Source organism: Esox lucius, chromosome 13, assembly GCF_011004845.1.
Source record: "Esox lucius isolate fEsoLuc1 chromosome 13, fEsoLuc1.pri, whole genome shotgun sequence".
NCBI lineage: Eukaryota > Metazoa > Chordata > Actinopteri > Esociformes > Esocidae > Esox > Esox lucius.
This window is the reverse complement of record NC_047581.1, coordinates 6,180,768-6,205,295: the sequence shown is the minus strand read 5'-3', so window position 1 is coordinate 6,205,295 and position 24,528 is coordinate 6,180,768. Positions and strand designations below refer to the sequence as shown.

Below are 24,528 nucleotides of genomic sequence, written 5' to 3'. Positions count from 1 at the left end.
TGAACTCCAAACTGAATGTCAGAATGGGAAAGAAAGGTGATTTAAGCAATTTTGAACATGGCATGGTTGTTGGTGCCAGACGGGCCGGTCTGAGTATTTCACAATCTGCTCAGTTACTGGGATTTTCACGCACAACCATTTCATAGGGTTTACAAGGAATGGTGTGAAAAGGGAAAAACATCCAGTATGCGGCAGTCCTATGGGCGAAAATGCCTTGTTGATGCTAGAGGTCAGAGGACAAGGACTGATTCAAGCTGATAGAAGAGCAACTTTGACTGAAATAACCACTCGTTACAACCGAGGTATGCAGCAAAGCATTTGTGAAGCCACAACATGCACAACCTTGAGGTGGATGGGCTACAACAGCAGAAGACCCCACCGGGTACCACTCATCTCCACTACAAATAGGGAAAAGAGGCTATAATTTGCGCGAGCTCCCCAAAATTGGACAGTTAAAGACTGGAAGAATGTTGCCTGGTCTGATGAGTCTTGATTTCTGTTGAGACATTCAGATGGTAGAGTCAGAATTTGGCGTAAACAGAATGAGAACATGGATCCATCATGCCTTGTTAACACTGTGCAGACTGGTGGTGGTGGTATAATGGTGTGGGGGATGTTTTCTTGGTACACTTTAGGCCCCTAAGTGCCAATTGGGCATTGTTTAAATGCCACGGCCTACCTGAGCATTGTTTCTGACCATGTCCATCCCTTTATGACCACCATGTACCCATCCTCTGATGGCTACTTCCAGCAGGATAATGCACCATGTCACAAAGCTCGAATCATTTCAAATTGGTTTCTTGAACATGACAATGAGTTCACTGTACTGAAATGGCCCCCACCCAATAGATCTCAACCCAATAGAGCATCTTTGGGATGTGGTGGAACAGGAGCTTCGTGCCCTGGATGTGCATCCCACAAATCTCCATCAACTGCAAGATGTCATCCTATCAATATGGGCCAACATTTCTAAAGAATGCTTTCAGCACCTTGTTGAATCAATGCCACGTAGAATTAAGGCAGTTCTGAAGGCGAAAGGGGGTCAAACACAGTATTAGTATGGTGTTCCTAATAATCCTTTAGGTGAGTGTATTAATTCCATGAGGAAGTGACATAGATTACTAAATCATTGCTAAGAAAAAATGTGAAGTGTTCATTATTTTCAGGCTGATTGCTTAAATTAACAAATGTTGTTTTTGTGTAAATCTTATTAGAGAAGAGCAGCGAACATTTATATTGTACTGGTGTACTGTACCATAGTGGGCATCACAGCTTAAGCTTGTGCCAATCAGAGAAACAGTTTACATTTAAATATATATATTTTTATTTCAGCTCATGAAACATTGTACCAAGACTTTGCGTGTAGTTTATTTTTTGGTTCAATGTAAAAAGTGACACCACATAGGCTGCCAGCCATTTCTTTTCAATTATTAATAATAATCGAGCGTTTAATCCATAGAATAATAAATTATCAAAATAATCGATAGCTGCAGCCCTATCCCCATCTAAAGTAGGTTTATATTTATGCATTTGTGTACAGTGCCGATCAAGGCCCCATTATGTAATTCCGTTAGCACGCCAATACTGTTGTTCAATATCCAAAGTAAGTTTTATAACAGACATCCACATTTTAGCATTTGATTTTAGATGCAGATAGTTTAACCAAATGACATGTAAAAGTATATTTTAAGTAACACAGAAAAAAGAACACAGACAAACATTCCCTGACTCATCTGTATTCTCTGCAGTAAAAGTACCAGGTATTTTTATTGGCCAAAATGTTTTGAATTTAATTCATGTTGAATTGACCCCAATTGGATGACTTCCTGTCCCACCACTCCTGTCCTTACTGCTGTGTTTATCATTGAAAAGCCCAGAATGTTCTCCTAAAGGCACAGCGGTGGCATCAAATATGACTGTCCACTAGAGCGGACAAACTGAATGGGTGGTAGGATATAGCCTAGTAAATACTCTGTCATCTAATGACAGAGGCAGTGCTGGTTGATAACATCACCTGAGGCTCTTTAATGTCTCTTCACTGAACTCTATAATTACACTCCCACAGAATAGTAGGGTTGTGTTTTGAACCACCACTACCCTTACAATATGGTTTGAATTGCAGGCTTTGTCCCTTATCTACCCCAGCCACTATAAGATGGGCTATGATAGCAGTTTTGTCAGTCTGAGCATCTGAATGACTCAAGGAGCTCTTGAGTTCAGCGTCTGCTTTTATCAACACTCCTCACAAATGGTCTTCGAACGGGCAAGTTACTTTTCATTCTATTCCTGTAATGTTTTTTGTTTTATTAGGCCGTATTCAGTTTGGGACCATTGTGATTTGTCTAATTCAGAATCTTGGAAAAGTGGAGTGATGACTCTCCTTTAGTGGGCTGCTGGTGACTCATTCCTGTTGTGTGCCTAGAATAGGTCTGCTTTCACCAAATCTCACCAAAGAAACTTTATGCACAATTCAACACTTTCGTTGGCAAACTTTGCTAATAAACAGCTTAGGACACAGTTTCCCTGAGCATTATGGAATGGATAGTATGCCAGGAGGCAACTAGTTACAGTAGCCGAAACAGGGTTATTATTTCTTTATGCAATGCAGACTTCAGTTCCCGGTTGAGTCGTGTCCAGTCAAGAGTACTGCCATCATTAAGGATTTGCTTTCTCTCTAGATGTTTCATGCTGTGATGTTTATGCCTCTATGGCACATTGTATTGCTGAGCATCAATGATCCTTGTGCTCCTTGCGGACATAAAATGACAAATTCAGTAAAGTAACTGTTGATATGCCATTCTTATTTATGTAACTGTCTTAAGCTCTATATTGAAAGTTTTACTTGAAGACCAAACTACCTTCCGAAACTGCTATATTGCTAGTCTTTACTTTGAAAGTTGTATAAGGCTAATATAACAGCCCCCGAAATGTTTCTTTAAACGTTTCTTTAAAGCCCCCGAAATATGTCCTGTGTTCTAAGGGTTAGTACTGGGTTTTTAACGTGCTGCTTCTGCACAAATTTTATCTTAGGATATGGAACCAATGCAATATACGGATTCAAAATTGCATCCCTATGTTTTCACATTACATGGACTTTATTTTAATAATCCCTATTGTGATCGGTTGCATGAAATATCTTTGCTGTATTTTTGGGTTGGCAACTTAAATGAGATTGTGTGACTGCAAATGACCACATGATTATTTTCAAATGAATTGATTAATTGTCATATACCCCAAGCAAATCATGACATCCATTTAACCAAGACACAACCTTCTGATGTTGCTTGGATGTCTTAATACATTTTCTACATGGTTCTTTGATTTAATTTTCACTTATTCTGAAATTAAAGTTGAAGTAAATTCACACCTAGAACAGCCTCCAGATTTCTGTCACAATGTTAAAAGTTGTTCCTTTTTGTTATCCCTGTAGTTTTGCAAAAACCAATAGTGTCTGAAATGTTCATGTGAAAAACAGAAATGCTGAGGCAATAACAACATTACTGATGTTCTATAGTAACACAAGTCCTGTGTGAAAAGGGTTTAACTGTAACCCCATCTCATTTCCTACCATTGTACTTTCCCCAGAGATGTCCTCTCTGTGTTGTGATAGCCTACATTCCATTGGATAACCTTTAGAACAGTGGCAGGCGTATACTGTACACTATATGCCATTTATTTAGCAAACGCGATGCACCGTGCTTTGAAAACTGAGCCATACAGCAAAGTGTTGTGGTGTTCCAGACAGACCATGATATTGGAGAACAGCTGTCCTTTAACAGCTATTACATCCTGGACTGATGTTTCTGCTTACTATATTACACGTTTCCTGAGGACTTGAGTGATCTGGTTCTGGACTGGTGTGGATGGGAACTGATAACATTGCCCTGTGACATTATCAATGAAGAGGTCATTCTGCTTTTCTCTGACAGACCTGGGCCTTTTTCCTTACAGCATCTCAGAGGGTCGATCTAGGATCTGTCTATGTAATCCTCTTATCTTTTTGAAGTCAAATTGATCCTAGATTGGTGCTCGTACTCTGCGACTCTTTGTAGCAACGGGCCCATGCTGCAGGGTGGAAAACGGTGATATCAGTTCTGTGGTTGTGGTGGGTGTGCCTTTTGTGTGTTTTTCCATAACCTCTACCCCTGTCTTTTGACTTAAGTATACGCAAGTATACACACACTGCCTTACTCATTAAACAAGCTGAGTTCTCGCTATTTTCAAAGAAGAGTAGAAAGTACTGTTTCAAAATATATCTTAATCTTAAGTTGAGTTTTTATACAGTGGATATAAAAAGTCTACACACCTGTGTTAAAATGGCAGGTTCTTGTGATGTAAAATAATAAGACATAGATAAATCATGTCAGAACTTTTCCTACCTTTAATGTGACCTATTACATGAACAATTCAATTGAAAACCAAACTGAAATCTCTGAGGGGGGAAAAATAAACAATAAAAATCTCACAATATAAACTAATACTTTGTTGAAGCACCTTTTATTACAGCACAGTTTTTTTGGGTAGGAGTCTATTACCATGGCACTCTTTGCAAAAGCGCTCCAGATCTGTTGCGAGGACATTTCCTGTGCACAGCCCTCTTCAGATCACCCCACAGATGTTCAATTGGATTCAGGTCTGGTCTCTGGCTGGGCCATTCCAAAACGTTAATCTTCTTCTGGTGAAGCCATGCTTTTGTGGATTTGGATGGGTGCTTTGGGTTGTTGTCGTGCTGAAAGGTGAACAACTTCTTCATCTTCAGCTTTCTAACAGACACCTGAAGGTGTTGTACCAAAATTGCCTGGTATTTGGAACCGTTCATAATTCCCTCCACCCTGACTAAGGTCCCGGTTCCAACTGAAGGAAAAACAGCCCCAAAGCATGATTCTGCCACCACCATGCTTCACTTTGTGTATGGTGTTCTTTGGGTGATGCGCAGTGTTGTTTTTGTACCATACTTCGGAATTGTGGCCAAAAAGTTCAACCTTGGTTTCATCAGACCATAACACATTTTCCCACGTGCTTTTGGGGGACTTGATGTTTGTTTGTATTTTCAAACTTCAGCCGGGCTTGTATGTTTTTCTTTGTAAGAAAAGTCTTGCCACCCTACCCTATAGCCCATTCTTATGAACAATACGGGAGATTGTTGTCATATGTAGCACACAGCCAGTACTTGCCAGAAATTCCTGCAGTTCCTTTAATGTTGGCCTCTTGGAAGCCTTTCTGACCAGTTTTCTTCTTGTGTTTTCATCAATTTTGGAGGGACCTCCAGTTCTTGGTAATGTCTCTGTGTGTCATATTTTTTCCACTTGATGATGACTGTCTTCACTGTGTTACATGGTATATCTAATGCTTTATAAATTATTTTGTACCCTTCTCCTGACTAATATCTTTCAACAATGAGATCACTTTGATGCTTTGGAAGCTCTCTGCGGGCCATAGCTTTTGCTCTGAGATGCAACTAAGAAAATGTCAGGAAAATCCTACTAGAACATCTGAACTTTATTTGTGATTAATCAGAGTCAATTTAAATGATGGCAGGTGTGTAATGACTTCTATTTAACATGAGTTTGAATGTGATTAATTAATTAATTCTGAACACAGCCACATCCCCAGTTATACTCATGCAACCATTTTATTGTAATGTTTTTATTTAAAAAAATATAGATTTCAGTTTGTTTTTCAATTGAATTGTTCACATTATAGGTAACATTAAAAGTGGAAAAAGTTCTGATATGATTTATCTTTGTCTCATTCTTTTACATCACAAAAACCAGGCATTTTAACAGGGATGTGTAGACTTTTTATATCCACTGTATGGTATGATTGTTTAGTATTACGTAAAATAATATCGGATGCATTAATATTTGGTTGATGTTGATATAGAATTATTATGTTTTTGGTTTAAGAGTATCTGTGACCAATTCAATTTTTTTCCTGATCGCAGCTCAGCAATCAGAGCCACATTTAGTTGCAGAATGTTCAGCAATTCAATAGAGTAGACACAATTTCTTATTATGTCAGTCGCATGTTTGTTCAACATGGGGCCCCCCCTCGCAATTTTATCTCACTGTTTAAACGTTCTGGAATATGGCTTCCTGCTGAATGTGCCCCTGAATCCAGTCGGGCTGACTGGTGTTGACCAGAGCAGACTGACATGACCCCCCCCCCTTATCGCTGGTCTAGAAATAGCCTCTGGACTGTAGTATGGACCTTGACGATGTGTCTGCTCTGCCAAAGTGACGGTTTTATCACAGTGCCTTTCAGCCTGAGAACAGTTGATCAGTACATTGTTAAGCCCTGTAGTAGTTAAGATTTTCATTAGTAATGTGGGAATAATTTTTTGTGCTTGTTACAGTGCGTATTCAAAATAATTAGTATAATTTTGATAATAGTTGAGTATAACTGCACCAAAACTCTGTAGTTTTCCTTTGTAGCTTGTCCCTCATCTCTTCAGGACGTATTTTCTATCAATGATGAAATCATTGAATGTTGGATTGAGGAATATGTATTGATCGTCAAAGTACAATGAAGTCCCGGTGATGTATCACTATGTATATAGTGTATTAAAAATTTTGGTATTTGTGATGCCATGATGTTAGGCTCCTGTCAATTCCCAGCTCTGATTTCCATTTACTCAGCAGCAGCTGCTTTATCTGCCTATGTTTTTACCTGCACTTCAATTGAACCAGACAATTAGGAGTCAGTCAGGACTGTGTTTCCTATGGGCTGCCTGCATGAGCTGGCTACCACCTGCTCTAAACCTGCTCCACATCTAGCTGGTCTGAAGGTGTTGCCTTGAAACATTGATGAGCCACAAGAGTTCACTTTACCCAACGCTATTCAGCAAACAATAAGATGTCTTTCTTATATCAGAGCCATATGGCCCCAACCCCTTATAAATTGCCTGAATCGACATGAGAACAACAGAATTCTACGGTAAACATTATCACGCAGCAGTTAATTTGAACTGAGCTAATACTGGCCATGAAATGATCCATATTAAAAAACTGCTTTCATTTCAAATGTCTCATGCGTCAACTTGTAATGAAGGATAACAGTCAAGTTCCCACTGTAAGAGTTTGGTATTGTTGCCTCACTACTTTCAGTTTTGTCATCCCAACAGTGTCACCGGGTCAGTCACCAGGGCAACCCGAGGATCTTTGATTTGAGGTTCAGACTTCACAGTAAAGTCTTACCTCCTGGTCACTCTCACTGAGGCCAATTTTAAATTGTCGATATCCCGGGCTTGAGTTATATGCGCTGTGCGCAATATCCTGATGACAGGGTTCTACGTGGAGAGCTCCCATTGAGCCAAAAACAACACAAAGAGGCAAAGAGAGGGAGAGACGGACAGGGACAGTCAGACTGTACCAGGCCTGCTACGGGATAATGCCCTCTTGACTTGGTCACAACCAGATGAGGTTTTGTCTGAAAAACAGAACAGAATCAACAAGGAATGTTCGTCGAGGTCGTGACCAGAGTTCTTTGCCAGACTGTTGTGGCTTTGCAGCAGCTGCTTGGTTCTTCAGTGTGCAGTAAGGCAAGGGGGTACACGTTGTTTTGGCTGGACGCTCACGCTGCTACTACTCTGCTTCAGTATGTTTTTTTCCTTCTTTTTCTTTTTTTAAGTTTTTTTTGTCTCTTCCGCAGATGACAGTATTCTGAAGTGCCTTCAGTTTACACCCGTCTCTTCTGTCTCTCTTGCTCTCCTGAACGTTGGAGCGACGAGCTTGACTTTGTACCGAGGACTCAACGCGGGCGCTCAAATACCCGCTGCGCAGAGTCTAGAGGAGGTGAGTCCTTCATACCTCAGTGTAACGCAATGAATAGGGAGGTTGTTTTAAATTCTTTCCTCTCCATTTATTTACCCCCCCCCCCTACTCGTCATCAGTCAAATGCCATGGCGTAGCTGGAGTTTACTGAATCATGTCTGTGTGTGTGTGCGCGCGCGTGTGTGTGTGTGCCCGTGCGTGTGTGTGTCTGACATTGTAGCTTCCCCAACTTCCTTTAGTATGGGCTCAACCAGGTGGAGGTGATGACTGATGTCATTGTGTTTAGACTGGGGGTTCAGTTTTCCCTCTGTTCATTGTCCTGGCATTACACAAGGTGATCTGAAGAGGGCCCCTGTAATGTTTAGGTGAGTGGTCAGCTGGGTGCCCAGGACCTCTTGGAGACCACTGACTGTGATGGTGTACTTCCCCCACCTCAGTGACCTCCGGATAACCCACCCCACTACCCCTCTGTTCCCCAGCCGTCGCCCGGTGAGCGGAAGAGTAGCCACCGCCGTCATGACCCAAAGGCTGACCACAGCCCAACTGACGGTCCTCCTCGCCCTGGCCTTGCTCCAGTGTCCCCCGGGGAGGACGCAAGACGAGGACCAGGCTTCCCCAGCCCAGGTGCTGCAGGGCCTGCTGGAACGCTACGGGGACAACGCCACCATCTCCGTCCCCCAGCTCCGCTCTCTGCTCACCCGACTCAGTGCTCCAGGTCAGGGGGGGAACGGCACGGCAGCCGAGGGGACAGCAACGGCACCGTCCGCCCCGCCCAAAATGAACCGGTCCAGGGTAAGTAGATCTTTACCGGGGTTTATGAGGAGGGCGGGAAAGGCAATGGCACCTATAAAACATGTTAAGCCTTGTTTGGACAGCCCGCAGTATTCACAATCTTTCCAATAGTAATTTCCTCATATATCCACACCTACAACTACTCCTGGGAGATGACATTTACAAGTTTCACTTCTCAAATGAAATGCCTGGATGACACGTTGGATATAGACACCCCATAAACATCTTTGGCATATTCGAATGAATTCAGCCTTATATAAGGGGACCAACAGAAGTAGCCCTCTGGCCTTCAGTCAGCCAAATACCTGGGATGTTTGGCGAGCTTAATGCCATGCGGGACTCCACGCGCGCTACGGTGTGAGGTTTCCATTATATCCGTGTAATTGATTGACTAAGGTGTTTCCCTCTTTAGTGTTTACCTGCAGACAGGCTCGCCGTGTACAGTATGAACGAGCAGTCTCGTCTGGATGGGCGTGACTTGCAGGAGCTCTGCCCCACCATGCTGCAGCAGTTGGACATTGGCGCATGTGGGGCGGAGAAAGAGGAGGAGCTCATCAAAGAGCCGTCTACCAAACCCACTCCTGCTGAAGGTGAGCCTTCTACACGTATCCAACTTAATTTTAGTATTTAAGGAACTGCTTGTCATAACAACAGGTTTTTAAAGAGAACTCGGACATGATACGCTATCTTCAGTTTCCAACATATTATGATTAATTTCCTGATTCGTGTAAGAACAAAACAGACATCAAGTGAAAATAGTTCCCCTGAGGAAAAAGCTAGTCAACAGAATCCTCTTAGTAGGTACAGTTGATGCATCACTGCACATCCATCTTGCATCCGTTTGGCTAACTGCCCTACAGCTTCTCAGACTGCTGACAGTAGAGACTACTCAGCCTTGAAACTTTTTTTATAATTCTGTAGCATCTAGTTCAAATCCATGTGATGTTGCGGATGTACTGTAAGCAGACTACAGAATAGTTTTTAGTACATGCTAGGGTAGCTACTGTGCATTCAGTTTTAGTACATATTCATTGGCAGTATGCATCACCCCAGCAAATAACACTGTGTTCTCAACAAGCCCAGTCTGAACTGGACCCTGTGTTGGATTCATGAATATTAATAGATTATTAATGTGTTCACTGAAAAATGTAGTAAATCAGTGTGATATTCCTCCCAATGGGTCATTGCACCTAGAATTACAGCACGTAGAATGGGAATTCCAACAACTAGAGTTCCCTGCACTGCATTGAGCCGTGACTGTTCTACTCATTGTGTTTCTGTGCTCTACAGCACTTGCTGTTTTTAGAAACCTAACTCCAAAATGTTGCTCCAGTCAGACATTGCCTCGGCCTCTAACAAACAGTTTCTCTGGTTGCAAATATTGTCTGGTATAGCTTTGAACAATTGAATGGCGTTTAGTGACTGGCTATGATACTGTTTGTTCAACGCCAACTCTTTGAAACTAATCCACAAACCGTAACTCCACCCGACTGCAAAATACAGTATATAATCTAAGATGTTTTAACTGTTTTCACTATTGTGGATATTCATGGTTCTTTGTCCGTCTCTGTGTCCCAAGTTCATATTTGGCAGTACTAAGGATAGAAACAGGGAGTGTTTCGGTCCAGAGACATGTTTTCAGTCTCTTATCTTCCACAAATGCCTGGAGCTCTCTCCCCATGTTTGGCAGGGCCTGGGCAGTGAAAACCTGTGTTCACCGAGTACTTTAACTCTTTGTGAAGCATTTGGCTGAGTGGGTCTGAGGTAACCTGTAGATGTCCGACTTACAAACATTTATCCTTCTCCAGGGTTTAAGCTCCCTCATTTTGTGTTTGAAGAGGCATTGAAGAGCTATTGCAGTTGTGACAGTGTATGTCCTTGAAGCTGAAGGGAGTTGGGTTTTATCATTTACCATGTATTCTTGCTCTTTAAAGGTGACTGATGCATATTGGTATTTTCAGCATCATACTAGAGTCAGTTGCGAAGAGCATTTGAAAAATAACTATAATATCAGGTCATCTATTCTTCCTATTCTAAAAGGGTATTTTGAACCGCAGCCAAACCTTTCTCTCACTCACAGGGTGTTTCCGTGTGCTGAAAGGATCTGAAATGAACCCTTTAACCATTCTTTTTTGCAAACCTCCCATTAATGTGTTTTACTTAACAGGTTCAATGCACGCTATATTGGCTAATGTCAACGCCCCTAACATGGAAGTCATTGTTCCCAGCCAAGTAAATGTACATAACATAGAAAGTATATTAAACAAGTACTGAAAATGTATGTATGATGTTATTTGACCATCTAAATGCCTTTAATATTTTTCAAATAGTTTTTACAACTTTTGTAATCTTATGCATCAGACAATTGTTGGGTGTAATTTAACTAACTTCCACAAGGAGGCAGCAGGTTTGGGATATAGCCATTAATATCTAGGGGTAGTCGGAGAGAAATAAGGACAATATCTTGGTTCTTGATTTGGTTGTTTAGTGTACTAGGTAATCAAACATAGTCTTAATGTGTGAAAAAGTTATTGATCCCATAGTTATTGCAAACCAATTAAAGGGACTTTTAGTATCAGGTTTTGAAAACCTTGGTAAACAGTCAGACCTGATTTGTGCCAGCACTGTTCAATATAAATCTGACAGATTTTGGCCCTTGCCATCAGAGTGAATTTTGCAACACACATGTTCTAAAGCCAGATTATGCTACGGTCAGAAAAAATTGCAGATTGACTCCGGAAAACCTGTTGATGCATATCGGTTTGGAAAGTATTACAAAGCCATTTCTAAAGCTCTGTGGCTCCACCAAACAAGTCCGAGACATATTGTCTGAATAAAGAAAGTTCTCCCTGTAGTGGCTGTCCAGCCAAAATATCTCCAAGAGCATGGGTTAAAAATCATCCAATAGGTCATAGAGAAGGGACAACACTTGGGGATCTGGCGGATTAGCAAGGCAAAATCACTGCTCACTAAGAAAGACCTGAAAACTCATCTAGGGTTTGATATAAGCAACTAAATGATCTTCAAGAATTATGTAATGTTCTATAGATAAATAAGTTAAAAGTGGAACATTTGGGGAACTTTGGTCCTGTTATGTCTTGCAAAAACCAAGGACTGTCATGTTAAGAAACTCATGCCAATGTTTAAGCGTGGTGATGGCATTGATATTTTTCTGTATTAAGACATGGACAACTTAATTGAATTGTGTTTTAAGATAATTCTAAAGGAGAAAGTCCGGTCAGCTGAAGTGCAGCTGGGTCATTCACCAAGACAGAAATGTCACTGAGTTAAAGCAGTTCTGTATTGGAAATGTGTGCCAAAATTCCTTCACGGTGCCATGAGAGACTCCTTAGTAACTACAGGGCGCACTTGGTTTCAGTCTAAAGGTGGCATAACTGGTTTTTGGGTCTTAGGTGGCAATAACTTTTTCACACAGGGGCATTGGGTATTACATAGTTTTCTTTTTATCTGCAATTTTCTGTGTCAAAAATGTTAGAATCAGAGGAGGGGGATCATTTTGCATGGCGCCGGATGGCCCATATACCAGGGCTAAGTTCTGTTCTTAGGCATGAGGTAATGTGTGTTTGTATGCGTCTTTCCTCCTTCCTCAAAATCACCTCCGACCACTGTGTCACGACCAATAATATATTCATGCAGTGTCCTACTACAGAAAGAGAAAGGCATGTGGGCCAATGTTCACTTCAAGCCCCCCCCTTCCCCCCTTCATCCCTCTGTGTGTGTCACCCTCCCTCCCTCCAACAACAGTTTGGGGTTTCTCATTTCTGAGCGTGACCCTGGTCAGCGCCTTCTCTCTCACCGGTGCCTTCCTGGTTCCCCTCATGAAGACGCGCCACATGCGCCGGGCCCTCGTCTACTTCATCGCCCTTTCCATCGGCACACTCTACTCCACCGCTGTGTTCCAGCTCCTGCCCGAGGTGCAGTATCCATCGATAACACCCCCTCCATTTCTCCCCCCGCACACACAGTCCCATCAAAGAGCCCATTAAGGGGTTCCACAACACTGGACTTCCAGGCAGAGACACTGGGGTTAATGGTGAGCCCCAAGGCCCACTCATATCCTGGCTTTGGTTTACATGTCCTGGTTGTCGTGGGCCTATACCTGCCTGAGGAAGTGAAGTTGATCTCCCAACCAAATAACAATGCACCACCGAATACCTCCTCTTGGCATTTCCTTTCTTCTGTTTCCCCTCCCTCTTTTCCTTCCTGGGGTTGTAATGAGCACCTTGGGAGTTGTCGTGGTCAAACAGCTGTCATCAAAGACCAACTGTGATTATACAGTTGCCTCAGTGATTCTCTCTGCTACTGGACTCAATTGTCGTGTGTGGGTGTGGGGGTGGGTGTGTTGGGTAAGAGAGAGGTTAATTTGCTCAGCCCTTGGCTGGCTAAGGCATGCATCAATGCCATCTATGAAAACTGGTCCTCCTTGAATAAATGCACAGTCTGTGAGCAAAAGCTGCACTGAAAATATAGTTTACTAAGCTACCAATTAGTTGACTATGTAAGACCATAGCCTACATTAAAGATACACATAAGTACATGCTGCAGTTTAAAGTTGCTTTATAAAACATGTTCACCAGTTTTTTAATCCAGCTTTCGGATTAGCTCACTGAGGGTGAGGGAAAAAGAGGTCACCAAATTGGGGAGATAAAAACAAGTTCACTATATCCAAGCTACTTTGTGATAAATGTGACATGCTATAGACTACAGATAGCAAGAACAGGTAAATCTGGAGTCAAAATGTGTAATTTATTTAATTTAGTAGGCAAGGAATAGACAAAAACAAATGTAGTTCCAGGGGGAAAAAAGTTAAAAATGAACTACTAGAAGAAAACAACATAGTTTGTTTAGTTCAGCAACCACCAAGCCACTGCAAACTAGTTAAAATGTATGTAGTAGTAACACATGCAATTTACAGTGCCATCTAAAAGTGTTTGGACATTCAAAAGAACTCTGACTGTTCTGTATGTAGTGCTTTTCAAGGATCCTGAGTGGATTGTAGAACTGTAAAGGCAAAACAACTGAAGACTAAACAGGAACAAAGAGGGAGGTGGGAAACATGTAACAATTCATCTGAGAAGATGAGAGGCTGTAAGACTAGCTGGCTGAGAGGCAGACCGGCTGGGGGGTCAGAAGACTAGTTGGCTGAAAGACTCACTGGATGTAGAGTAGTTAGTGTCTCTAACCTCAGCTGAGTGAAACAAGGCCGAGTGGGCAATGTCCTGCCACTTGTCTTCCCTTTGTAAATTAACTTAAAGTCTTTAAAAAGCAATGGGTTGATGTGCCAGTGCCATTACAAAGGGCTTGTAACAGAGGTAATGTGTAACTTCTGCCGTGTCTCCTGTTCAGGCAGCTTTCATGTTTAAGTTGTCGCCAGTGATAATTCCAGGACAGGAGAACAGGTCTCACTTTGCGTGCGCGTGTGGGGGTGTGTGTGTGTGTGTGTGTGTGTGTCTTTCCTGTCTATATATATATTTACCTGATTAATCTCATTATTCTTGCACACTCCCCCAGCCTCCAAGGGTTCTGAGGATGCTGTTGCTCTGTCCTTTGACATAATTGCTCCCTAATAATCTCCCTCTTGTTGATCACAGGCGGTGTCAGGTTTGAACCCCCAGATCTGACAGGAAACAAATCACTGTGTCCTCTAATCATACAGTTCTAACGCACGGGAATGTTACCTTTCCATTGGTCTCAAACCAAACAAAGAGGTCTGTGAATGGACAGTCCCACTGATTGGGCACTTCCAGTTACCTGGGTGAAATGTGGGTGATTTTGATTCTTTCCTTCAGGGCAGTTTCATCCATCGGTTTAATATCCTCAGGTTTCTCCTTCCGAAAAGGGATAAAACTACGAGCTTTTAAAAATTCATGTCATGTTTGTTTTTGACTAATTTCCACCTCCTTTTTTTCTGACCCTTTTTTTCTCTCCTGCCCTTTGACCCTCCCTCCCCTTCTCCTCTCTCCTCGTTGTGGTCAGTTTGGGGTTATGGGTTCCTGTGCGTGACGCTCATCTCTCTGTGTTCGCTGGTGGGGGCCAGCGTGGTCCCCTTTATGAGGAAAACGTTTTACAAGCGCCTGCTGCTCTACTTCATAGCCCTGGCCATAGGCACCCTCTACTCCAATGCCCTGTTTCAGCTCATCCCAGAGGTATTGTGAAGGGCATGCTAATATTCCCTTTGTAATACGCTTCATGTCGCCGTGTCATTGTGCAATAACAACCTCTGTGGTTTCTCAAATTCAAAATCCTGTCAAAAAAGGCTCTGACATGGAGTTAAATACATTAGTATTGTTATAATAGTATGTAATAATTTTATAATAGTAGTAATATTCCCTGTGTTATGTTCATTTGGAACTAATGTTGTTGCCATAAACAAATGGTCATTTTCTTGTTATTCTTTTTTTTGTATGTCAGTGCATAATATGGCAATCTCAGTGTACCAACTATAGAATTTGGCACCCTTATAACTCAACTCTAAATACATTACTCTGGGGCATAGATCTAGATAAAGGGATGCACTGTCTCTCCCTGAAGGTGAACAAAGGGCTGAGCCTCCGACACTAGTTTCAGCCCGTATCCACCAACCATCTAAGAGTAGGAGTGCTGATCAAGGAGCAGATTGTCCATACAATAGTATTCATTTGGATCTAAGTCAAAACTGATCCTCGATCAGCCCTCTTTCTACAGGCTTTGTTAATATGGACTCTAGCATTAATATACTCTAATATACAGCCTGTTATTTTAACTGTCCTCATCATGCCATATAAACCTTTCTATCTCAAAACTATTACAACTGGTCCCCACGCTGCAAAATGATAAAAACTAACACCCAAAATGAGTGTCTTTATTGGTATCCATGTTTGCGCCCTTGACTCTGGACAGCGTTTAGAGATAATCCACTGTCCTTCCAGCTGTAGGCTGCTGTCTGCTCCCTGGATGATATCAGGGGATGTTGACCTAACTTTGCTAGACTTGTTGGCACCTGGTATGGTTGAGTATTGTCTCCATTAGCTGTGGACAGCTAGCGTTTGGTGGATGTGGGGTCACAAGTGGTTTCATTGCTGACATTCCCAATACAATTGATTCAAACACTACACACACTGTAATTTGTGTTTATACAAATACATTGATTTATAGTCAAATATTAGCAAACCCATTCACATTCCATCGTCACCTTCTGCCAACGTGTGTTGAATGAACACTGAGCCATAAGCTACATGCAAGTGATTCTCTTCTTAAACTACGCTTAGTTTAGTCAAGCCATTGACGTGTTTTTACACAAACCAATCGAGGGATTTTGTTGTGTCTACTGTCTTAGGCTTTTCAGTGTTGTTTTCTGTCGGCTTTCATTAGATTCTGTCTTTGTCTCTAGTGCCCTTAGCTGTGGCTACTCAACTTCGGTCCCAGAGGAAATGTTTTGGCCCTCCAGGACTGGACCTGAATAGCCCTGTCATAGGCTTTAATTAACTGACTTCTCTACCTACCAGGCGTTTGGCTTTGACCCAATGGTGGACAACTATGTGTCCAAGTCAACAGTGGTGTTCGGAGGGTTCTACCTGTTCTTCTTCACTGAGAAGGTCCTGAAGATGCTACTCAAGAGGAAGGACAAGGTGAGTACACAAGGCGCCTTTAATTGACGCTCAACCATGGTCAGTAGTATTTGCTTTGGGATCAGTGAGGAACTGAAAAAAGCACAAGACAAACATGAGAAAGAAGTCAAGGATTTCGGGTTTAAAACGACATTAACGTTTCCCCAGTGCAAAGCTCGTCTGTGGTTTCCATGTGAACACACCGTTCAGCAGTGGCGTCGTTAGGCTTGGGCGTCTGGGGCTATAGCCCTGGATCTTTTATGAAAACCCCTGGATTTTAAATTGACCAAAAAATTATAATAATACATAAATATCCCATGATCGATTTATCTATAAATCCGACTTGAGCATTATGACAATGTAGATGTGTAGGCCGCTAGAGTGTACATAGAAATGTTCCGCATGTACATTCAAAACCCTGTACTTTCTGTCCCGGGTGGGGCGTGGGGTTGGGCTTATTCTAGTGACACATCTGCCGTTCAGAAACCAGAAAAGTGATTCTGTTCCATTTACATCCTTTCCTCTAAACCATCAGTCACCTCGTACATTTTGTACCTTCCATTTCCAATATGACCACACCCGATTTTACTAGTCAATTAACTTACGGAGCACTCTGTAGAATCCTGCCTCTAAACAATAATATGATTTCTCTTCCTCGTCTTCCCTTATGGAACGACACTCAAATAAAACTAGCAAGTCCAGGGTGGGAAGGATAGTACTGACTGGTATAGTACTGGCAAGTCCATGGTGGTTCAGGGTGGGAAGGATAGTACTGACTGGTATAGTACTGGCAAGTCCATGGTGGTTCAGGGTGGGAAGGATAATACTGACTGGTATAGTACTGGCAAGTCCATGGTGGTTCAGGGTGGGAAGGATAGTACTGACTGGTATAGTACTGGCAAGTCCAGGGTGGGAAGGATAGTACTGACTGGTATAGTACTGGCAAGTCCAGGGTGGGAAGGATAGTACTGACTGGTATAGTACTGGCAAGACCACGGTGGGAAGGATAGTACTGACTGGTATAGTACTGGCAAGTCCAGGGTGGGAAGGATAGTACTGACTGGTATAGTACTGGCAAGTCCAGGGTGGGAAGGATATTACTGACTGGTATAGTACTAGCAAGTCCAGGGTGGGAAGGATAGTACTGTGTGTCGATGGCAAGTATAAGGAGATTACAAGTCAATGCAAACTGATATATGGACCAGTGTGAACGTTGAAATCGGGAATATCACTGGCACTCCGAAAGCGTTAGTAGATACATATAATTTGAAACATTAACTTCAAAGATTAACTGCTGATGTGTACTGATAGTTATCACTTGTATGTGTGCTAGTAGTGCAGTATAATTTTTCCATGTTGTCCCCTTTAGTTATGTTGTTTTTCAAGTGGAATCAGGTGTGCTGGTTTTGGAATGGAACATATGTGAATGGACTGGATTCCAGGTTTGTAGAAGAAACAATGTTATTTGGAGTGGCCTTATAACATGTTCAAACATCCACTCATCCTTTCCAAGGCTCAGAAGTTATACCCAGATAAGCATTGGCCCATATATGGGGGGCGGAGATAAGCATCGTGAATGTGTGCAAAAATCTGATACCTATTCAAATGAAGTCTTCACTTCCTTGGCCGGTTTGGCCTGTATGCCTAGCTGAGGACCGGGTGTGGTTTTCCAGTAAATGAACAGGATCTGCTAATCGCAGCATTCACTGACCTTCAGATGGGTTAGGGTTATGGTTATGGTTGCGGCATACCAAAGTTATTTATATATTACATTTCTTTTGTTTCGTTATCACCGCGTTCATTAACGTTTGTTTCCTTTCTATTTGTATACATATACGTCAGTAGCTAATCTTCTTTGTTCTTGTGTTGCCATACTGTACTAATGGGGTTGGATACTGTGTGCTTTGTGTGGGCGTAGTAGGGAGGACACGTCAGTTGTATCAGCTTTTGAGTTACACGTGTACTGCTTCACACAAGTTTCCTCAAGGCTTGCTTTGTCTAAGATTGCAGTTCACACAAATAATCTGATAAAACAGCTTTTGTCTAAGGCAAGAGACTTGCTGAATTGAAAATGGGGTTGGCAGAGAAACTGGATGAATAAGTACAGAAGCTGCCTGATGTTACAAGCCTGATTTCATTCTTATTGGCCAGTTAGTGTTCAGCTGGATAAGTTGAACTTGAGCCTTTTATTTGCCAATCTGGATGGAAACCCAAATGATGCTAACAAACACAACATTTTAAAATATGTTAAGTAATGATTTAAAAAAAGATTTCCAAGACTACCTGGCCAGAGGCATGAGAGTTCAAGACAGTAGCATTGATCAAGGTGACGCTCCCCTCTGGTGGTCATCCACTGTAGTGCTGCATTGAGCCATATGATTTAAACCAGATTTGAGCTATCAACTATACCAGTTTCAGCCAGACGAAGAGTGTACAGCCGTCATGCTCCACCATGTTCAGCAGTGATACCAGTTTTCTGGCCTCTTAAACCAATTATGGAGTCCTCTCCTAACTAAAGGCATTAACTGTATGCACAGTCACAGTGTCGATCCAGCCTAAACTCTCTGTCCCAGTTTACAATTTACTAAAATACTACATTGTCTACACACAAAGTAAGGAATCCTTAACTCCATTTCCTCTTTCCACACACCTATAGACCTCTAGTGATTGGCTTGCTGATGGTCCTGCTTTTCTCTCTCCCTCACCAGGGTCAGGGACATGGTCACAGCCACTTCCCAGCCTCGGAGCAACTGTACGCCGCAGCCAACGGAGACATGGAGGAGGGCATGACCGAGAAGCTGCAGCAGAACGGGGAGGCGGGGCTTAGCCTCCCCAGGGTTGATGGAGGAGAGGGGGACCGCATGCTCACACCCGCCCTAACCACGCCGGTAAGAGCACACACACCCCACACTGACCCCACCTATAAGACACACCCACACTGCCCCGCCCCTTAAACTTCTTCCCCATAGGACTCGCAGAGCCTCGGGGGAGGGACCAGCAGAGGAGGTTGCTATTGGCTAAAGGGTACGGCGTACTCTGATATCGGCACGCTGGCCTGGATGATCACACTGAGCGACGGCCTCCACAACTTCATCGATGGCCTGGCCATTGGAGCATCTTTCACTGCCTCAACGTTCCAAGGCATCAGCACTTCAGTGGCCATACTTTGTGAGGAATTCCCACACGAGCTAGGTGAGTCTGCTTTTTAACATACTATTACAAGATGTTCCACTGGTTTATAGGTCATACTTCACCTGCATTTCGTGTCAGGCTTTTCCCTTACAAGGCCCCAAAATCAAATGTGAATGAACCACAGTATATTAATGTAGGGACATGTCGAAACATACATGAAACATTCAGTGACAGTCAGCTTGAAGATGGGCATTAAGCATGTTTCTCTACTCGGATTAATCCACATACACAAAGGAAAACAAGATGGACTTGCAGCACTCACAATAGCTGCACCGCTAGTTCTGTTTGCGTGTTAGGGAGTTGAGTCACCTCCCCCTTGGTGTTGCTAGTCCATGTCAAGTCCTCAGCTATGTAAACGCAGAGGAGTTTAGAACTGCTTTTTTGTTATTGAAATAGGTCAAACATTTTTCTGAGTTGCTTGCATACCTAACAGATAGGAGAGACTGTCAATATCTGATGTGAGTGCCCCTTGTTAAACATCACAGTGGTTAGAGACTCGAACCTACAACTAATAGGTCCCGCGTTCGAATCTCATCACAGTCCCAGCAAGTTATGTATTAGGATTTGATACACTGCCGATATTGCAGGTCTTCCTACTTACAAAGCATGTAGAGGTCTGTAATTTTTATCATAGGTACACTTCAACTGTGGGAGATGGAATCTAAAACAAAAATCCAGAAAATCACATTGTATGATTTTTTAAAATAATGATTTAGCATTTTATTGCATGACAGTAAGAATTCCGGCTCTCACAGACCTGTTAGTTTTTCTTTAAGAAGCCTTCCTGTTCTCCACTCTTTTCCTGTATTAACTGCACCTGTTTGAACTGGTTACCTGTATAAAAGACCCCTGTCCACATACTCAATCAAACAGACGCCAACCTCTCCACAATGGCCAAGACCAGAGAGCTGTGTAAGGACATCAGGGATAACATTGTAGACTTGCACAAGGCTGGAATAGGCTACAGGACAATAGGCAAGCAGCTTGGTGAGAAGGCAACAACTGTTGGTGCAATTATTAGAAAATGGAAGAAGTTCAAGATGACGGTCAATGGGGCATCAATGATCATGAGGAAGGTGAAGGATCAGCCCAGAACTACACGGCAGGACCTGGTAAATTACCTGAAGAGAGCTGGGACCACAGTCTCAAAGAAAACCATTAGTAACACACTATGCCGTCATGGATTAAAATCCTGCAGCGCACGCAAGGTCCCCCTCCTCGAGCCAGGCCTGTCTGAAGTTTGCCAATCACCATCTGGATGATCCAGAAGAGGAATGCGAGACGGTCATGTGGTCTGATGAGACAAAAATAGAGCTTTTTGGACTAAACTCCACTCGTTGTGTTTGGAGGAAGAAGGATGAGTACAACCCCAAGAACACCATCCCAACCGTGAAGCATGGAAGTGGAAACATCATTCTTTGGGGATGCTTTTCTGCAAAGGGGACAGGCCTACTGCACCGTATTGAGGGGAGGATGGATGGGGCCATGTATCGCGAGATCTTGGCCAACAACCTCCTTCCCTCAGTAAGAGCATTGAAGATGGGTTGTGGCTGGGTCTTTCAGCATGACAACGACCTGGAACACACAGCCCGGGCAACTAAGGAGTGGCTCCATAAGAAGCACCTCAAGGTCAAATAATGAAAGCATCTCAATGAAATAGCTTTGGCTGTGTTAGGTTCAAGTTGAAAGTTAGATACTAGTAAGACTAATACTGGCTAATAAGCTGTTAAAACGGCTTGCGGTTAAAGACACAGCCACTCACGTGGGAGGCCATTCAGTGAGCGTGGTAACCACTCTTATCACATTCAGGTGTGGGCCGGCTGAACTAGGCTTGCCTGGTTCCTTTTCTGGTTTGTAATTGTATTTAATCCTCAGTAAATAAATGTGTAGAATGGCATACAATCTGAAATCTCTTCAGATTTTTGCCGGACTGCGTAAGTGGAGCTGGCCAAAGAAGAGCGAATGTCTCTTTCTGAGTGAATGACTGAGTGACTACCCATTGTTAAAAAGCATAGTGATTACAGACATGGCCTCTCACGCAGGCAACTGGGGTTTGATCCTTGCCATGGCCCAAACAAATCAGGAATTCGGTTTTGTTCAGTTCTATACTACAACTTTGTGTTATTGCTCTCATTTTCAATTTACACAGCATAGTTTAAATGGCGTAATGATTTTCTGTTCAAATGTCTATTTGTTTTCTAAAGAAACAAATCAGCCATGAAGTGATTTAAGTCATTTTCATTATAGTAATTTCTTTCTAATTGAACGTGTTGAATGTACAGTAGTGTAGCGATCCTGTTATACCTGTTGTTGGTTTGGATGTTAACTAATGTAGGGAAGCGTGGAGTTCAGACTAATTGGTTTGACGATGCAAGTTAACAGACACCACATCTCTACACACGTATCACGTGCACCCACATTGGCTGTTTAAATAGCGTAGTGGTTAAAGACTCAGTCGAATCCAACCTGGGCAACAACATTCATCCCTTCTAAAGGCGGGCCAGCAGGACTATGCTTGCCTGGTTCCTTTTCTTGTTTCTTAGTGGTAAAGAGGAGGGTCCTATAACTGTTAGGTAGCAGAGTGCAATGTGCCACATCCTGGTATAATACCAGGGTTCCCGTGGCTCCTAAAATCAAATCAGGGAAATTTGAGGTAATAAATTATGGAATTGACTTAAAATGTGCAGTAGGTATTACATTTGCAGATGGTGTGTTTAAGGCTGATGGGGAAAATGTTCACGCTCAGTGAAACATCTAATTAGCGTGTATTTGTTTGATTAACTTGCTCTGCCATTATACAATACTGAAGCTAGCTACAGAGGTTGACGTCTGGGTGCGTGTCATCTGTTCGTGGTCGTCAGTAGTTTCTAGCTAGGGATGAGCCAAGTTGGGGAGATGCAAGTTGAATGAAAAATGGTTGGAGGAAGATACGTTTCAGAGGTGGTTGCCAGAAGGAAACGAGTATGAGGCAAGGTGCAATTTGGTGGACCTAGACCATGAAATGAAGAGGGGATTTTGTGGTGATGTTACAAAACAATGTTGGATGGCTTGTGTAGGAGCTACGCTACGGCCATGGAGCGTTCAGCGTTGCCATCAGACCTTTGAAATAAATGATGCTGCTACATTACTCGCGTTGCGATATGGTGCAAGAACCACAATATTGTGCAAGAACCCTGAATACATTTGTTAAAAATATTGCTTCTCTCTCTCTCCCCCCAGGTGACTTTGTGATCTTGTTGAATGCTGGGATGAGCATCCAGCAGGCTCTGTTCTTCAACTTCCTGTCTGCCTGCTGCTGCTACTTGGGCATGGGCTTTGGCATCCTGGCAGGAAACAGCTTCTCACCCCAGTGGATCTTTGCCCTGGCAGGGGGCATGTTTCTCTACATTGCCCTGGCAGACATGGTACGACCAGGTGTTGGTGTTTCCCCTAGAAATGTAGAACTGCATTAAAACCAGGTGGTTCAAACCTATCTGCCGATTGGCTGAGAGTCAGATAGGCACAGGGGGGTGTGGTATATGGCCAATGTACCAAGGGTTAAAGCAAGTTTATTTATGTAGTACAATTCACACATAGAAGCAATTAAATGTGCTTTATAAAGAAACATTTTTTTTTTACAATACAATTGCATAAAAACAAATACTCAAATGAAAACATCAAAACAACATCATTATAATAAAACATAGAATAAGAAAATAGAAATATAATAAAAACATAGGAAGCTATAAAAGCTGTAAGGCTAAACAGTGCTGTTAAGTTAAAGTGCTCAGAGAAGTGTTTTTAACCTAGATTTAAAAATGCAAATGTTTGGGGCACATCTAAGATCTTCTGGTAGTTTAGTCCAGTTGTGTACAGCATAACTGCTAAACGCAGCTTCTCCGTGTTTGGTTTGGACTCTGGGCTCTACTAGCTGACCAGTGTTCATGAATCTAAGAGCCCTGCTCGGTTTATATTCTTCAAACATATCAGAAATGTATTTGGGTCCTAAACCATTCAGTGATTTTATAAACTAAAAGTACAACTTTAAAATCTATTCTGTAACTGACTGGAAGCCAGGGCAAATATTTAAGAACCGTAGTGATTGGTTTGGTGACTGCTTTGGATATGACTGTTAGACTCAGACCTCACATTTATCAGAACACCAAGATTACGCACGTGGTCCCTGGTTTTTAGGGCCCCAGAATCCAGCTCTTTACTAATACTTGTTCTTTCATTTTTGTTCCCAAACACAATCTGTTTTATCTTGGTTTAATTCTACACAATTTTGGTTCATCCAGGTGTTTATGTGCTCTAGTCAGTGTCACAGTGAGTCTATTGAGCTGTTGTCATACAGTTCGAGAGCCTTACATATTTGAGTATTGTTGAAATAGCTATGGTTGTTAATGTTGTTTTGTAGAATTTGGCCCAAATGTAGCATATAGAGATTGAACAGAAGCGGTCCATGAATTGGGGAACTCCGCATGTCATAGCCACCCTATCAGATTCATGATTACCAATGATGACAAAGTAACTCTGGCCATCTAGATCTGAACCAATTAAGGACTGTCCCAGAGAGTCAGTTCTTAATCCGTAATAAACAATAAAGGTGTTTATTATGTCCATAGCCGTAATATGTCATCCAGAGTCGGCGCTCATCTCCACGCCTTATTGAGGGGGAAAACAAACCCGCATTCCATGTAGAAATTACAATAGTGTAAAGAAGACAAACCGCCCTTTTTATATTAATAACGCTTGTTATGCTGAAGATTTACTGTGTAGTTGGTTGGTTGTCGCTCTTGCCATTCCGTTTTGCACCTATTACTTCTGTGTCACCTACTCAAAGTATCAGCTACAGACTGACTGGATGTCCGGGTAGGACACTTCTGGCCATAGAGTGGGGTTATGGCACCAGTTTGATGCTGAGAGACTAAATGGACATGATTTACGAAGGACCAAATTCATCTTTTCTATGTATCTTGTGTGTTCTATGGCAGGCATAGTGGACATATATTGACTTGACATAATATATTTTGGGTAATTTATAAACTAATGTAATTCTGGTGGTTCTCTATTAGTGTTGTTTTTTACTGCTATTTTACATGAATGTCTATGGCGAATGTCTATGTCTATGGCATGAATGTCTATGGCGTTTGTTATCCCCCAAAATGAGGCGAGAACGTTCCCGG

General features: G+C 42.4%; 1 protein-coding gene across 4 annotated transcripts in view; it reads left to right on the top strand.

Moving 5' to 3' along the window:
• Positions 1-24,528, top strand: part of slc39a14 (solute carrier family 39 member 14) — a 37,915-nt gene that overhangs the window by 10,043 nt on the left and 3,344 nt on the right. The window contains exons 1-9 of one of the 4 annotated variants that reach the window (XM_010903382.4): positions 6,375-7,535; positions 7,651-7,793; positions 8,252-8,564; positions 8,977-9,154; positions 14,562-14,731; positions 16,070-16,192; positions 18,880-19,059; positions 19,141-19,363; positions 22,583-22,767. In XM_010903382.4, the coding sequence (XP_010901684.1) occupies positions 8,289-8,564; positions 8,977-9,154; positions 14,562-14,731; positions 16,070-16,192; positions 18,880-19,059; positions 19,141-19,363; positions 22,583-22,767 (1,335 nt within the window). In that variant the 5' untranslated portion in view covers positions 6,375-7,535; positions 7,651-7,793; positions 8,252-8,288. The other 3 variants (XM_010903380.3, XM_010903379.3, XM_020052704.3) reach the window with 3 other exon arrangements.